This window comes from Rhinatrema bivittatum, chromosome 3 (genome assembly GCF_901001135.1).
Source record: "Rhinatrema bivittatum chromosome 3, aRhiBiv1.1, whole genome shotgun sequence".
Lineage (NCBI taxonomy): Eukaryota > Metazoa > Chordata > Amphibia > Gymnophiona > Rhinatrematidae > Rhinatrema > Rhinatrema bivittatum.
Genome location: NC_042617.1, coordinates 410792423 through 410810638, shown reverse-complemented (window position 1 = coordinate 410810638; position 18216 = coordinate 410792423). Strand labels below are relative to the sequence as shown.

Sequence of the window (18216 nt, the reverse complement as noted above, 5' to 3'; positions counted from 1 at the left end):
ATTCACATGCTTACAAACATGCTCTCTCTCTCATTTACACACAGGCTCTCAATCCCATACTCACATGCTCCCTCACCTAAACCAGCTCTCAATCACACACCAACACATATGCTCTCTCTTTCTCTCATTTACACACACAGGCTCTCAATCACATACTGACATGCTCTCTCACCTAAACCAGCTCTCAATCACACACAGACACCCATGCTCTCTCTCTTACTTATACACACAGGCTCTTAATCATACATACACATGATCTCTCCCGCACACAAAAGATCTCAATCATACACACATACTCTTTCACACAAACAGGTTTTCAATCACAAACTTACACCTACAGTTTCCCAATCGTAAACTTACATTCATGCTTTCTCTCTCACAGGCAGGCTCTCAAATCATAGACATACTCTCTTTCACATATACAGGCTCTCAGTTATTCACATACATGCTATCTCACACACACACACACACACACACACACTTGCTTGCTCATTCACTCTCTCGCCCTCCCTCCCCGGAACTAGCGGCAGCAGCAGCCTCCTCCCAACCCTAACCTCCTCCATTTTCAGCCCTCGCGGAGCAAGGAGTCCCATCGGCCACAGAGGTTGATGTTCTTCTTAATTTTTCTCTGAGCCACGCTGCTTATTCCTCCGGCCGCGCCTCTCTTCTCTTCTTCAGGCCGACGCTGACTACACTAACATGGTCTCTTCTTCCCGCGCACGCACCCGCTGCTCACCACTTCCTCTTCCGGGTCGCGGGGGGGTGGGAAGAAGAGACCATGCCGGTGCTGCTGACTCCAGCTGTTCTTCTGCATTCCGCCTGGGCTGACAACATTTTAAGTCCGGGCGGAGGACGGGGGAGCAGCCAGGTCAGCGGGGACCGGGAAGTGTGGCGACACACCTGTGTGTTCTTGGCGACACACCAGTTGAGAACCACTGTTCTAGAGGGCAGTTTCCCAATGTGGCAGGGTTTCTCAATCTTTTCAAGCCCAAGGCACAACTACATTAAGAAAACTGTTGTGTGGTGCATCATCCTCAATAAAACAGGCAATGTGGTTATGAAGAGGATCCATATAGCCTAAAGAACAGCTAGGGAAGCATTGAAAGCCCCTGTAAGTCTCTCTTCCAAATTTTAAAATAAAGGGAGAGAGGGGGTAGAGATACAAATAACCCTATAATGATGGACCAGCTCCCTTTATATACAAATACAAGAGAAGGGAAAAGCCGATGTGATGTAAGCTGCCAGAGTGTTATGGCTCAGACCCTGGTTGGATGTAGGGAACACTGCCCTCAGAGTGGCACAGGACTGCAGGGCAAGGCTAGGGATGGTCTTCCACCAACTAGCCTCCTCCCACACAGGTTGAGCCCATGGGTTCTGGGGGCCAGTAGGTCTCTGCTGCGGCAGTATATCATGCAGGGTCTGGAGGAAGGCTTGAATAGGTTGGCAAGGCTTGGACAGGAAGAGTGCAGGTAAGGGCTGGAACTGAGGGTTGGACAGGAATAGAATGCAGGTAAGGGCTAGAACTGAGGCTTGAGTGTAGGCAAGGGCTGGAACTGGATCTTGAATGTAGGCAAGGGCTGGAACTGAGGCTTGAATGCAGGCAAGGGCTGGAACTGGAGCTAGATTAAGACAGGACAGGGTGAGTCAAGGACAACATGGACTATGAAACATTAAGGCGTGAATACAGCATTTGTAGAGTAGTACACTCACTCTGAATTTCATATAATCAATATTGACACAATAATAAACATCCTAACCAAATCAAAACCATCCAATAGGCCTTTCAACCCTTGCCCTGGTTACTTATTAAAAAACATAAAAACCCATATTGCTCATTCCATTTCAAACATAGTCGCATCATTGACTCAAGGTACTTTTCCAAAATCCATCAAAACATCTATTTTACCAATATCCAAGAATAAAAGTAAAGATCCATCAGATGTCTCAAACTACCGACCTATTGCTGCACTTCCATCAATAGCAAAAATCATTGAATCTGTGGAACTGCGTCAACTTTCAGATTACACTGAAGACAATAACATATTTCATCCTAATCAACATGGCTTTAGGAAAGGACATAGTACAGAAACCTTACTCATCTCATCATTTGATACAGTTATCAGAGGTTTTGATTCTAACAAAGACTATATTATGGTATTTCTCGACATAGCAGCATTTGACACTTTAAATCACGAGATACTGTTATCCAATCTCAAGCAAATGGGCATAACAGGTACAGCTTTAAAATAAATCAAATCATTCATATCAGAACGACCTCAAAGAATCACTATCGGAAACTTCAAATCTGATTGGTACACCACCAAATCTGGTGTATCTCAAGAATCGGCGTTTTCAGCACTTCTCTTCAACATATTCCTTCTTTCACTATGCCATCTGTTAACTGGTCTAAATCTATCCTTTAAAATATACGCAGATGACATCCAATTCATAGTTCCCTATACTAACTCTTGGAGGCAAACTTTTTCATTACTACATTTATATCACTATAAGATAAAGCGACACTTTTAAAGATAGCATTGTTTTCAAACCTGAGAGAAAATTCTGGACAGTATTGTATCACAAACCAATTATTTTGTTTAAAAACTATGTACCGAATCATTATGGCACCTGTGTAAATTAATATATTGCAGCATCCTTATTTTATGTGCCCTATTGTAAACCGTTGTGACAGACCCCTCTTAATGACGGCATAGAAAAGATTTAAAAAAATAAATATTTAACGTCAATAAAAATCTGGATGTCAAATAATAGATTAAAATTAAACACCTCATAGACAGAACTAATCTTATCTGTCCCAGACTCAATCTTTCAACCTCCGAAGAACTTTACATTTGACGATCATGAAATAGAAATAAAACCCTACGCAAAAAACGTAGGTATCATTATTGACTTCAAACTATCTATGACATGCAGTATATCAACACTAGTGAATAAATCATTTTTTAAGCTTCACATGCTGAAAAAACTAAAACCATTAATCTTTCCAGATGACTTTCGATCAGTAGTTCAAGCATTAATCCTAACAAGTCCAGATTACTGCAATGCATTATACTTAGGTCTTCCTAATGTCACTACTCATCCATTACAACTCATTCAAAATTCCGCAGCTCGTATTTTATACAATTTATCAAGCAGAGACCATATAACTCCGACATTACAACAGCTTCATTGGCTTCCCATACCTTACCGTATCTCTTACAAAATCCTCATAATAATACATAACTTACTATACAATGCCAACTCTGAATGGCTCTGTTCTCTACTCAGGATGTATAAACCAACTAGACAACTACACTCAATGGATAAATGCATTCTGGAGGTTCCATCGATTAAAAACGGCAAGACTGGATATGACACGTGAACGAGTTTTCTCAGTTGCTGGTCCTCGTCTCTGGAACTCTATCCCAGAAGAAATCAGACTAATACAAATACAAAATAATTCAAAAAATATCTAAAAACATATCTGTTTACTGTAGCCTACAAAATCAGTTAACTGACTATAATGCCTAATATAATAATCTGATTTACTTGATAAGATTTGTTACTGAATGTAGATTCTAAAAGCTTTTGAAGATCATTGTCAATTGTGTATCGCGTTAAATTAGAATGAATGAATAGTATTGATTTTAATTATGTATGTTTTTATTTGTAAACCGCTTAGACGGTCAGACTCTGACCATTTTGAGGTATATAAAAACTTTTAAAATAAAATAGAGTAGCATTCTGCACAGTACAACAATTCAGAATTAGGAAAATGGCAATTAATGCACTCCAGATAGTGTGAAGGATTCAAAATTTGGCAGGCAGTATAGACAAAATGAGGTATAGAAACCGGAACATCAAAATTAAGGTCTGATTCACTGGACAGGCAAGGTATCCTGCACCCACTCCTGAAGGTGACGGTTGGCTTTTGCATCATGATACGGCTTGTGTCCTGGCTGGATGTAGGGAACACTATGCTTGGAGTGGCACAGGACTGCAGGGCAAGGCTAGGGACTGTCTTCTGCCTAATCATCCCCCTTCCCTGCAGGTTGAGCCCTTGGGTTCTGGGGGACCAGCAGGTCTCTGCTGTGGCAGTACATCATGGTGAGTCTGGAGCAAGGCTTGGACAGGCTGGAGCAAGGCTTAGACAAGAACAAAGTGGACGTAAGGGCTGAAACTGAGGCTTGGATGGGAACAGAGTGCAGGTAAAAGCTGGACCTGAGGCTTGAGTGTAGGTGAGGACTAGAACAGGAACTAGACTAAGACAGGGCGGAACAGGGCGAGACAAGGACAACACGGAACATGAAATATAAAGGCCCTAAGGCAGCATTAGGCAGGGAAGGCCTTGAAGGGCAAGACAATGGAAAGGCCTAGACATGCCACAGAGCAAGACAAGGTCTAGGTAGAAGGCAAGGCCAAGAGGAGGAAGGCCCTTAGGCCAGAAGGCTGTTGCACCCATCTGTCGCAGATGGCTGCGACCTTTGCTGCTCACCTCATTTTGCCCTGTAGCGCCGATTCTGGCAAAGGTGACCACCACTGCCTCTGCATGCCAACCTCCCTGGCGTTCCCGGGATGGCGTGGGTGATCCCGGTCGCCATCTTGAATCTGGTGTAACTTAGGGCATGCGCGCCTGCCTCCGTCTTATCCACATCATGGCAGGAACCTCGGGGGCGTCCCCTCCGCATGATGTCACTGCCTACGTGTACTTAAGCCTACCAGACCTTCCTATCAAAGAGTTAGCAAGGATTCCATCTTGCTCAATTCCTTTTCTCAGAGACGCTTCGCCTCGCTGTTCCTGCATTCCAGACTGAGTGACTCGGGTACCCGCTCCTCGGGGGCCTTGCTGCACTCAGGACTGTCCTCTCCTCGGAGAGCCTTCTCTGCGAGTCTCACCTTCACCAGCTTAGTGAATACCTCTCGCTATTGTTACGGATGACCCTTCAGTGTTTCTACTCTGGGTCTCCGCTGCTGCTACAACGATATCTCTACTGCAACACTACGGAGTGAGTTCTAGACCTGATCTACAACTTTGCTTCTCTCTTGCTGTGTGGATCTTCGGGTTACCCCGCTCTGCGGACCACTACCGGAGAATCCATCTCAGGTCTTCCTACTCAAGGACTGAGTTTACAAACCCGCTCCTCGGGTTTCTCTTTGCTGTATAATAAATATATCTCTGACTCCTGTGTCCATCACTGCTGAGACCCCATCTGTCGTGGAGAGTCCCCACAGGGCTCCTCCCTGTGGGTGGAGTCAGCTCTCTCCACGACCCAAGGGCCCACAAACCAAGTTCAAGTATAACAAGGAGCAGGAAGGCCCTTAGGCCACAAGGCAGCGCAAGGAGCAAGAAAGCCCAGAGGCCACAAGACAAGGATAATCCTAGGTAAGCCACAAGGCAACAGTGGCTAGGGCAAGGATCCATGGGCAACTCGATGTGAAAGCGAGGCAGGTTTGACAAGGCTGGATTATGGAGAGCTGAGACTTGGGTGTAGTGCAGGCAAGGAGAAGGAGCTTGGCAAGGCTGGAGACATGGTTCTCTGAGGGTTCCTGGTAGCTAGGAGACTGCACCACAGGCTGAGTTTGATGAACTGATGGGGATAGCATGTACAAGAGCTTTGAGGAGACCTCTGTTGATGGGGAGGCATCATAGGGTACGTTGAAGCTGCATAGCAGGTGAAATCATAACACAGAGCACTTGCACTGTTGCTGCTGCCAAAACTCAGAGTATGATCCAGTGTTCACTGCATGCTCTCCTCATCTCACTTAGCCTGGGAATAAGACCGAAAGAGGAAAGACATGAAGGAGAAGGTTCAGGATGGGGAAGATGAGGCGTTTTATGTGAAATGTGTGCTGCACAAAATGAGGCCCAGCCCTCCATGCTTTCCATGATGCCCATTAATTACCACACTGCAGGACTCATGCTGTAGCTAGGAAGAAGAGGCATGCATGTTTATATATTTTCGCAGAAAGGAGCACCTTCTTGCTGTGAGGTGCAGAAAGCAGAGCCCTTGTGCTGGTCTGGATTTGAGCATCAGGCACTGGTGAGTTACCATGACACATCTGCTCAGGCCTGAAGGCACACAAATTGAGAGATACTGCAATAGGGTAATGACTTCAGATGGGGTTTTTTTTCACAGGGTTAATGTCCCCAAATAGGTCAGTTTTTGCACATACCATGATACTTGTATGCCAGGGTATGTTGGATATGATCTCAATCTCTCATATTTACTGTTAATACCCTTTTAATACTTGCATCTTACCAAAGAGTCTCCTTATGGAGTTCATGGGACATAATATGTATAGGAAACATCAATATGTACATGGTTGCTTTTAGCAGCTTTTCCTTGAATATTGTTCCACCTTTTTCTAGTTTTTGGTGTGCTGTCTTAGTAAACCATCTTGATTTAAATGTAGGGTTTATGGCATAAAAATAGCAAAACATTGTCCTCATTTCGTCTTCATGGGTGCATGCAACTTACCTCATCCTCAGCTTTTTCATTAAATTATGTGGTCTGTCAACTGCTACAGCAAGTCCATGAATAAGATTACCACAGCCTAGAGTTGCACTAGGATTGTGATCTTCACCTGAAGAATCTGCTCTCTATCACAGCCATCATCATTAGCCTTAATGCTGAAGCTAAGGGTGGGTGCTATTTTTCTTGGGTGTTGTGTGGCCAGTATAAATTTTTCTTTCCTGTCATACTTTTAATAGTAGTGTTCATCTGGCTGAGGTTTAGTTTAGTTTAGCTGTTATAGATCAAGGGCACTGTTGGAAAGTATTCTGCAAGTCTTGGCAAGAGAAATGTACTCTGTTCGGTTATCCCTGGGGGTAATGTCTCCAGATGGGTCCATTTTTGCACATACCATGACAGGACTGAATCTCCCTCATAAGCCAGGGTATATTGGGAATGATCTTATTCTCTCATATTTACTGTTAATACCCTACTCAATGCTTGTTTAGTCAAAGAGAGCCTCCTTTTGGAGTTCATAGGCTGTACTATATAGGCAACTTATAAAGGTGGGCTTGGAAGTTCTTTTTAATCAGGCATGTGTGTGATGGATGGGAAGTAGAAGGTGGCAGGGTTCTGAAAGGAATGGGATGTAAGCAGAGCCCTTTCTGTTGTGGCTTGGCTGCTTGGGATACAGGGTGGATGATATAGTGATGGAGCAATTGTCCAGTATATGGTCAATGAGATAGCATTGCCCAGTGCCCCTACTCTTGCTATCCTATGTTGATGTGTGGAAAGGGCTTGTGATTTGGCCAGATATGGCAGCAGAGGTTGAGGATTGCAAGGTGTGTGGCTAAGGTCCTGTGACTGTTGCTTCTTCACAGACAGGATATCTGTGATTGAAAGGTGGAGGCTAATGAATGTGTAGATGGTAACATATTTTAATATATTGACTTTTACATGCCAGAAGTTTCTTGTGCAGCTTCCTAAGCCATGGTCGTTTCTCACTGTAACAAGAGGTTCTGTATGTAAAACTTCAGCACCAGCCAAAATGTTTAGGAGCCAAGGCAAAAACGTATTTGTTCTCTGGGTGAATTTTAAAAAATCCTTCTAGAGTCCCAATAATGTTCTGTAGGCCTACAAGACACAGTTGTACTTCTTCCATGACTAAATTGTACTCGCTCAATGATGATGTTTCTTTTCCTGTGAGTTGCAAAATTCAAGGATGCTTGAAGGGGCAAGACCCTTTGGTGGTGACCCTGCCATCCCAACCAAGATGGTACTTCACCTCCTCTGGCCCAGAAGTGACTTGGTGGCGGGGAAGACTAGTTGAGGCTTCCACAGGGGCAAGTAGGTCAGACAGCAGCATTCTGTATTTTCGGCCAGTGGTGCTTGGTCTGATATTTGAGGTACATTGCGACTTGCACAAAACAGAGCTGCAGTCTCTAAATTTGGAAATAAATACATATATAAATAAATAGCAGAGGCTGGAATAGAGCTGGCTTCAGTGGGAATTCTGAAAGGAGATGACGTTTGAATGGGGCTTTCTGATGGAGCAGATCAGTGCCAGTATGGCTCAGTGAATAATGTAAATAAAGTACCAATGATGTGGTAAATAGAAATGCATGTCATGTAACTAGGAAAGCTGGTAAGACCTTTTTAGTTTAATATTGGTCTTTTGTTATCTCAGTGTTAATCTCTCTTTTGCCTTCTCTTCATTCCAAGTTGCATTTTATCCCTGTTTTATTGTAACTGCTACCTTATTCTTCTATCACATGTTAATGTTTTTAAGTTATTAAGTATTTATTCTGTTGTCACACCTTGTTATTTGTAAACCGGCATGATGCGACTCCCATCGCGAATGCCGGTATATAAGAAATTTAAATAAATAAATAAATATTACATTTTAAACTGTCCCAGGCTAAAAAAAAAAAAAAAAAGAATGTAAAATAAGGACTTCCCTGAAGTACCGTAACATTGACAAAGAATATGACAGCAGATACAGACTGTAAGGCACATCTAGTCTGCCCTATTTACTTCTGGTGCTATGCCATAGACCCCAGTTGATCTCTGGCTAAATAGGGATCTTCTGTGCTTATTCCATGCTCTCCTCAATTCTGTTGTTATTTTGTCTCCACTACCTCTGCTGAGAGGCCGTTCCATGCATCCACCCGCTTTCTGAAGAGATTAGTCCATATCCTTTTCCCAACGGGGGTGGGGTGGAAGTACAGCACACTTTTCTGTGTCATAGGAGCAGAATGAGAAACAAATCGTTTTAACTTTGAAAATACACCCACAATGAAATGTTTGCTCTCCTTGGATATGTAGGGTAAACGAGCTCTAAAATAATCAGGGCTCTCGCCATGCTGCATTTTTCTCTGTGCGGCCGTGTAATGGTTGCTTCCTTCTGCCTCCTCCTGCAGGCCGGCTGGTGTGGTGAAGAGCAGTCAGAGACAGCGTCTCGTCTGTGAACAGAGAAGGAATACAGTAAGTTGGAGCTAACCTACTGCAATTGCCAGAGCTTTTCAAATTTAAAGTGCAAATTCAGGATTTCCCTGGCCGCTTGCAAAATTGTAAAGCCTGTGCTTTGTAGGAGAGCAATGTAAATCAGGAGGGTAGTGGATAAATACTGCTTAAGGTCAGTGAACCAGGTGAGCTCAAAGACCCTTTAAAATAAAGGCCACTGATACAAGAACAATACTGTTGGGTTTTTTTTTTATATTTTATTCTAGGTTTGATTTTATTTGTACATTTTTTTTCTGCTGGTAGCAGTCCTACCAAAATTATTTATGTTAGCATATGGTAATCAGCAGTTAAAACCAAGTAAAAATCACTCATTCTTCTTTTTGATTCTTCTTTGTTCTTGAGGCAGAGCAGCTGTGACTAGGGTTGGGAAAACTTCTATCTGGCCACCACCATTGTGAATCTAGTTTGCTGCTAGATTTATTGAGTCTGGGAACAACAAGACAGGACCTCACACACAAGTTTCTTTAGCCGGTTCTTAAAAACTGCCAGTGATGGAGATTCCCCTCACCAGGTAATGTCTTCGGATGCTTGAGTTCCCTCACAGAAAGTTATTTGTAATATTTAACCTAAATTTTTCCTGTTTTAATGATAGTCCATTACTATCGGCCTTCCTCACGGAGAAAGAGAACAAATGATCGTCTTCCTCAATGCAGTCCTTCCTGTCCTAGCACTATCCTGACACATCCAAAGTATGAACACCCAAGAAGCCAATGGAGCATCCCCCCCCCCCCCCCCCAATACCTCTCACCACATCCTCCAAGTGCTGACAGTTTTTTTGTTGTTGTTTTTTTTTGAGAGGAAAGGACTGGCTCAGTGGCAGTGCTGTGAAATGCCATGCTGAGGATCTGGGTCCAACTCTCCAGTCAGGGCTTCCACTCCGACTCATTCAGTGCTGGGAATGCTGCGAAGGATTGTATGAGGGTGACTCAGATTTAGGGTCTGTGATTGCAGAGTTTCCCGGAAGGCGACCTGGTGTGTGGCCCCTGGCTGAAGACTGTCACTGCAGTGACTGGGTTAAGTGAGCTGGGAGAGGGTATAAAATAGGAGAAAATCCCCAGGTAGTTGTGAATGAAGGCTCATGGCACTGTAGCCCAGTAGAGGCCAGGTCTGAGTGAGCTTGAAGCCCAGAGGGGCAGGAGGAGACTTCTGGATCAAATAAATCCCCAAAATAAGATGGGGGGGGGGGGGATGTGAAATATAGAATGTGCCAGCCCATCCAGTCTACTCAGTTAAATTCCTGGTGCACTGTCTTAGTTAGACTCCAGTTGATCTCTGCCTTTCCCTTACTTTCTTTTCAACTAGGGGATCCCCTGGGCTTATCTCATGCTCTCTTGAATTCTGTTACTGCTCTTGCCTCCACTGTGTCTACTGGAAGGATATTCCTTGCATCAGTCACCTTTTTTTAATCAGAAATACTTTTGTATATAAGGTAATGGAGGGTAGCAAGGAGCATCAGCGGGAGAGGTGGGATTTGAATCCTGTCTTCCCTGGTTATCAGCCTGCTGCTTTAACCGTTAGGCTACTCCTGCACTTGGAATAGCAGTGGGAAGTGGGGGGAGTAGGGGACCATAGGAGAACAACAGGAGTGAGGGAGAAAAGTGGTATCCGTGAAGATCGGGGGAGTACAGCAGAGCAGCAATGACCCAGTATGTGACGATTCCTCAACTGGAGGCAAATTCTGCACCAGTTGTTCTGGTCTCAGGAATTGCAACTACCCTGGGTCCCTGCTTATAGTAATTATACATACAGATGTGTTCTGTGGATTAAAGCAAATTATTTTAAAAGCATTTGTGTTCCCACCTTTAGTGCTCTTACAAATGATTCCACATGTAAAGTTGTGAGGGTTTCACAGGGCCAGATTTAAGGTTTTGGATGCCCGGCTGCACCCCTGTGTCGCGGTGCTGACATATGGCCCTAAGACCAGCAGAAGCAGGCTCCTGTTTGGCCTGGATATTTAGGTGTCTTCAGAACGTGGCACCCTAGGCAGTTTCCTATGTTGCCTCTATCTAAATCCGGGCCTGGGGTTTCACTTCTGCTAAGCTTCCTGCAGACCTGCTGCCATCCCAGAGCACACACTCCTCCCACAAAAGAATAACTTTGCATTCCAAAGGAAGGGAGGGAGTCCTTGTAACAAACAAGTTAAACAAATGCTGCCACAAGCAGACAGTAGGTTACCTGCAACTGTGAGCATATTTTTGTGCACGGTCTTTACGTCCTATGCAGCAAGGGGTTTTGTGCACAAATGGGAGAGCATTGCTGCTCTTGGCGAATGCTGCATTCCGGGGTGCTTCAGGGATCTGCGTCATCTTCTGACCTGTTTAACCTCTGTTTAGTTCCCCTGGGATCAGTTCTTAATGGATTTGAATGCGGCATATTTTGTATTAGAGATGTGCATTCGTTTTTGCCGAATTGGAAAATTGCAACGAAATTGTCCAATTCGGCATGTTTCAGGGAGCCCGAAAAAAATCAGGATTTTCCTGTTTTTTCGCAAAAATTCGTTTTTCCAATTAGTGCGCACTAACGGGAGTCAGTGCGCGCTAACGCCCCGTTAGTGCGCGCTATCTCCCGTTAGTGCGCACTAACAAAAACTAACAAAATCTAACGGTTTTTGTTAGTGCGCGCTAACGGGGAGTTAGCACGCACTAACTAAAAATCGATTTTTCGCGAAAAAAAAGACCCGAACCGAAAAAAAACGACATTTTCCATGGCAGCCGAAAAACGAAGAACGACACGAACACAAAAAACGATGCACATCTCTATTTTATATATGCCCATGATATCCAATTGTTTCTTCCATGCACTGAACAAGGTGTATGTCCGGAACAGTTTTTGAGAGATTGAGTAGATAAAGTGAAACATTGGTTGAGTATGAATGGCCTGTCATTGAATATTTCAAAAACTAAATTGCTTTGGGTAGGCAAATGTCCTTCCGATAATACTTTAAGTTACTGTTGAGAATTTGTTTTTGCCCAATGTATCTGAAATATGAAGTCTGAGTCGTATTAGACTCCAAATTAACAATAAAGCCTCTTGTTCAGCAACTGGCCAAGGTTGCTTTTTATAACTTGAAGGTGCTTAGACCTCTAAAGTCTGTTTTGCCAAATCCAATTGTTCAGATTGGTGCTGTAGTCTTTTGATATTGGATCATCTTGATTACTGTACCATCCTGTGGCTAGATCTTCCGGATAAGCTACTCCGTATTCTATAATTTATGCAAAGTGCAGCAGCCCGTGTGTTGTCAAGTCTAGATGGGATCACATCACTTTGACTTTACACAAGTTACATTAGCTGTCAGTGAAATGGAGATGAAAATGTAAGCTTTTAGTACTAATCCATAAGCTTTTAAATGCGGAGTACTCATGTTCCATAAAATATGAAGTGATACATTCCTTATGGGTAATTAAGATCTTCTGGAACATGTTTGTTACAGATCCTATCTACATGAGAATATTGACTTAATACAGACTCGTGTTAGGGCATTCTTCAAAGCTGCCCCAACCTCGAGGAATATCCTGCCACTGCAGTTTAAGGAAGAGCTGGATTTAAAAACTTTTAGAAAACATTTTAAAGCATTGTTTTACAAGGAGGCATTTAAGTGATGGACCAATTGTTTCTTGTTTTATGATCTGTGTTAAGATTTTTTTTGTTATTTATGTGGTACTAACATTATTGTAATCTGTGAATTTAAATCTGTTTTATTATAATTTGATTTTATTGTGATCTTCACTGGATGAACTTTATTCTGGAAGTTGCGTAATATTAAGATTCTTAAATAAATAAATATATGTGCAGGTTAACACCCTCCAATGTAAACTTGATGGTAATGACGGCATTAGCTATTACCCCCAGGTGCACTGACTTACCTCATGTTTTCTTAAAGCCAGAAGCTAAACATCTAGTCTATGGGCAGAAGCTGGCATTCTGGACCTGCACTCAGTATTTATGCAAGAAAATATGCATTGTAGTCAAAATATCATTCAGATTCCTCTGAAGATGCACTAAATTACCTATGAGTAGAAACTTAAAGCTAATAAATCTGAACAGCTTCTGGGATCTTTGACCTCCAACAGATAATATTTCTGGTGATTTTTCTCTACTTTTTCCTTATTTAATCATGGAGAACTATGTCATCTGATCTGTTTCTCAACAGTAAACATTTTTAAAACTATATTTTCTTTAATTATCAGTAAAACTAATTAGAAAATGACTTGAATGTAATGATTAAAATTCACATAAAGTGTTGTTATGGATATATGCCACAATGGAGGTGACGGATGTTTGAGAATAGCCAAGATGGGGGGGGTGTGGCAATAATTAGAAGTATCAGTACCAAGCAACTATTCTAAACCACACATGGAGAGACAGAAGATGCAAGCAATGACCATGAAAATATGGCAGAAAGATACAGAAATAGTCCTAATTGCTTTGGGTGCCACCGGCTTGATGGAAAAGAACTACAAAGTGCCTCTTGATATATTGTCCAGGCAGCCTGTGAGCTCCAGAAGGACGCTTTCTATGCAAAAATGCAAGTATTGAGGTAAGCACTGGCAGTAAATTTGAGAGACTGGGATTTGTGTCCAGGACGCCTTTGCTTACCAATGAGCATCATTCCTTCAGAGTGCACACAAAAAAAATCCCCAGGTTTGTCCCAAACTTAGCTGGACAAAAATCTTTTGAATATTGACCTCTGTATTTTCACTATTGCACACTTTTGCCATTGTGTGCCAGTTCTTCTAAGCTTTCAGTCTTTTCCATACTCGTAACAAAACCAAATCACTTATTCTTTGAGCTCCTCTTTTCCTAGCCTGATGTTCACATTTGCTTTCTCCAGCACTGCGCAGGGTGACGTGATCACTTGGGAGTTTGAATCTAATGCAATGGCGCCCTGTGTCCATGCTTTTAAAAGGTTATATGCTTGCTAAATGAAAATGATCATATCATATCTCGTAGAAGAAAATTGAAGGTTTAGATTTCTTGTTTTTAAGCTCAGCAGTCGGAGACTTCTTTTTTAGCCTTCCATTCATACCTCTTGCATCGGAATCCAGTAGGCCACAATTGACTAATAGGACAATTTTTTGACTCGTAGATACACCATGTCAGGGCATGGTTTTCGTCTTTGTTTTAAGGAATAAACTTGTTGTGCTCGGCGGTTCATGGGCTAAACCCATGGACTGCTGCTTTCACCTCTATCCCGATCTAATGCAGCTATCCAGTGCAAGCAGCAGGGATGCTGCCAACGGTTCTTGGTGTGGCACGTCCTCCTTAGGCTGCATGCACCTCCTTTCTGAATTTTATATTTTATATTCCCATCAAAGAGACCCTAACAAAAACTTTGCAAAACTTAAAAATATATTTAGATGCTGTAAACCAATGGATGTCTCATAACCGTTTAGCTCTTAATGCTTGAAAAGCAGAAATTATCTTACTGTCGAGATCAAAAAAAGATTTTCCTCAGGTAACTCTAGATTTCAAAGGACATTCCATACCCATTCAAAGTACAGTACGTGATATTGGGGTACAACTGGATACTAATCTTACCATGAGGAATCAAGTTCACTACATAATCTGTAATGGATTTGCAAAGTTACAAATGTTAAAACATCTAAAACCTATACTTTTTGTAAAAGTGATTTCAGGATGGTGTTACAGACCTTGATTTTTTTCTGGAACTGATTATTGTAATTCACTATTACTAGGATCTACTACATCAACATTATGCCCATACAACTTTTGCAAAACTTCGCAGCCAGAATAATTATTGGAACAAATAAATTCGATCATACTACACCCGTTCTTATTAATCTACATTGGCTCCCCATTAGATTCAGAATCAAATACAAGATATCAACAATAATACATAAACTTGTAAATAATTCCGATGCATCATGGGTTGGTTCTAAATTACATATTTATATACCAACTCACTCTCTAAGATCCTAAAAATAAAGGTTTGCTCGAAATTCCATCTATCCGAATAGCGTATATTGGTGAAGTAAGGGAGAAAGCTTTTTCTATTGCAGAACCAATACTTTGGAATACCTTGAGATCAACAACTGATTTAAAATTATTCAGAAAAGGACTCAAAACATGGCTATTCAAAGAAGAATATGGTTAGACTCTCAAGATATTCCGGAGTGTAAATTTGGGTTTTTTTGTTTCCTTTCTTACTTTTTTATATTTTTAAGATTTTATTTGTTTTTGTTTTTTGATTTTTAATACGTTTATGATTTGACGATATTGTGATAGCTGTTTATTCTATGTCACCTCATTATTTATGTTTAGTTGTAAACCTCTTTGACTTCCTTTTCTGTTTGGAACAGCAGTATACAAAAGGTTTTAAAATAAATAAAAATAAACGGACTGTGGTGGGGAAAAAGCCCACAGCCCCTCTTGATGAAGTCACAAGCCTTGGCCGTTAAAAGGCCCTTCTACCCAGCTATCCTCACCTCAGCAATAGATCCACTACAGTAGTAGAGCAAGTTGCTTCAGTGTGCTCCTGGTCTTCATTCCTATGGTCCTGGTCTTTGTCTCTTCAGTTCCTGGTCTTTGTCTTCATCCTGTCTGGTCAGTTTTCAGTTCTTCTTCAGTTCCTTGTCCTGTGGTCAGTCTTCAGTTCTTTTGTGTCATCTCTGCTCCCCTGTGCTATTTCTCGCCTCCTGCCTGCCTATCCATTCTGCCTTCACCCGGAAGGATTTCTGGTTCTGACTTCGGCCTACTTGACTCTCGACTTCCTTGACCACTGCCTGACTCACGACCATGTCTGAATCCCACCTGCCTCAGACCATGGCCTGTGACCCGACCATTTTTCCGGACATCCAGCTTGTCAGCAGAAGCCCCCATCTAAGACCTGCGAGCCCCGGCACCCGAGGACTCAACATAAGGGGAATGAGGGCTAATATAGGTGAAACTTCAGTTGGGCCTCTGCCATAGCCAGCTCTGCCAGCCGATGGAGGGGACCTAAAGGTCTCCTCCCTGCTTGTTGCACCAGCTCCCCCTCAGCCCAAGGGTCCACACCTGCAACAAAACTAGAGTGGTGTTTCCAACCCTCTCCTGGAGGCACATCTAAGCAGTCCAGTTTTCAGGATTGCCACAATTAATATGCATGAGATTTTCATATTCTGGGTCTCCAGTGTATGCAAATCTGTTTTATGCATATTCATTATGAATATCCTGAAAACCTGACTGGTTAGGTGTGCCTTCAGGAGAGGGTTGGGAAACACTGAACTAGAAAACCTCAGCAATCTAAAAATCCTTATTTATTTATTTTAACAAATTTATATTCCACTCATTTCATGGTTCAAAGCGGAAGGGAACACGCATAATAACTATAAAACAAATCAAACAATTACAATTAGAATGAATAATAAGAACAAGAAACAAATCAACCACCATTAAAATGAAATAAGAAACTAAAAACACACCAGAAGAAAAACATTATAAAACAGAAAACATCATAAAAACAAGGCCAATAAAATATGGATCCCTGCAAACAAAAAAATGGCAAAGCATGGGAGAGCTGGCGTCATACTTCAACTTCACCAAATGCTTGCTTGAAAAGAGAGGTTTTTAAAGCTTTCTTAAATAGGACCGGGTCTGCATAGTTCACAGATGAGTGGAAAGTATATTCCAAAAGATAAGGCCTTTCACCGAGAATGCATGTTCAAGAGACTCCAAACAATGCACAGGTTGGAAAGAGGGAACTTCAAGTAAGCCAGTGTTTGCTGAGTGGAATGTGTGTGTTGGAACATAATATGTAAAAGGGCACTAATTCATGGGGCTATGCTGTTATTTATGAATAATAGTGGCAAGTTTATATTTTATGTGACATTCAATAGGAAGCCAATGGAGGACACACAGAATGGGTGTTGTATGGTGGTGTAGTTTACTTTTGGTAAGGATTCTCACTGTAGCATTCTATAGCATTTCTCTCTTTTTTTATTTTTTTTTATGAGAGAAATGATCTGGTTCTCTTCTAAACCCAGATTAAACTAGCAGTATGTCTGATGCCGTGGGATGCGTCATTTGTTTTTGTATTCCAGTATTTAGGATGAATTTTATTGATTTTCTATACAGTGGTTTATTTGGGCAACCCTCATTTAAACCTCTGTCCCCAAGACTTTCCAAACATTTTAATGTCTATTAGTATTCTTAGTTTACGGTCAGGTCGAGCTACAATTCCAGTTGATATACTATAGTGCCCAGATCACTCCGGTATATGCTGTATCCTTATATAAGCAAGACCATCACAGTTTGTCCTGTAGTTACAGTTGACTTAGAAAAGCATTGTGTGCAAACTATAAAAAATACTATATGTTCAAGTGTTAATTACTGGTCTTTTAATTTTTTCAATACACATGAATCACAAATTTTATCTCTGACTTTTTTTTTTTGCTGGGATTTTCTAGGCTACATCGTTACACTGTCCGTGTGAGAAAGGAACACACATCAAGATGAAAAAGTTCACGCTTTTTGATTTTGTACATGATAACTCACTGCAAATTGGAGAAACTTCATGGATACAGGATCTACCAGATGCAGACAATGACCTTGAAAAGATATTTAAAGCCAGCGACAATGTGGTAGTAAACTGGCCAGTGGGAGACCGAAAAACTGAGAAACATTTTGTAAAACTAGTGCACATGAGCGGTAAGTACATTTCCTATCTTCATTTTATATGTAGATGAGTGTAATCTAAACTCTTGAGTTTTTGGCTTTTATTATAGTTTTGCGCGGTGGCACATCACACTGTGACATCATTAGTCTACTGATGACCTTTGAATTAGACAGTCACTGGGAGCAGTGGCTGACAGGTCCTATCCTGCCTGTCTCTGAAGTGATTGCTGCTCTGGAAAGGGAAAAAAAGAGATTTAATATATGAGGGATCAAGCAGAGAGGTAGGGGAGGAGAAAGTTGAGAAAGATAGACTCGTTAAAGGAAAGAGGGAGGAGAGATGTTCATAAGAAAAGGGCAACAAGTGAGAGAGGCTTCTAGGGTTGAGAGGGATAGGGGAAAGATGTTTGCAGGTTCAAAGGCAAAAGGGGAGAGAGGAGAAAGATATGAAGGAAAAAGAGGTAGGAGAGAGAGAGACTTGTAGGAATGAGACTAACATGAAAAAGAATGATGAAGGTTTAAATTTAGAATCCCAGTGTAATAAATTAAATATGGACACTGATACAACACAAGTCACTTTGAGTCCTCGTGCTCATAATATAAAGTGAGAGAACTATGTTCTTAATAATCA

General features: G+C 41.8%; 1 protein-coding gene across 3 annotated transcripts in view; it reads left to right on the top strand.

Moving 5' to 3' along the window:
* Window positions 1-18216, top strand: part of BEND6 (BEN domain containing 6) — a 67108-nt gene that overhangs the window by 10860 nt on the left and 38032 nt on the right. The window contains exons 2-4 of one of the 3 annotated variants that reach the window (XM_029595688.1): window positions 8873-8936; window positions 9318-9486; window positions 17381-17621. In XM_029595688.1, the coding sequence (XP_029451548.1) occupies window positions 17426-17621 (196 nt within the window). In that variant the 5' untranslated portion in view covers window positions 8873-8936; window positions 9318-9486; window positions 17381-17425. The remainder of the gene's footprint in view (window positions 1-8872; window positions 8937-9317; window positions 9487-17380; window positions 17622-18216) is intronic. The other 2 variants (XM_029595686.1, XM_029595687.1) reach the window with 2 other exon arrangements.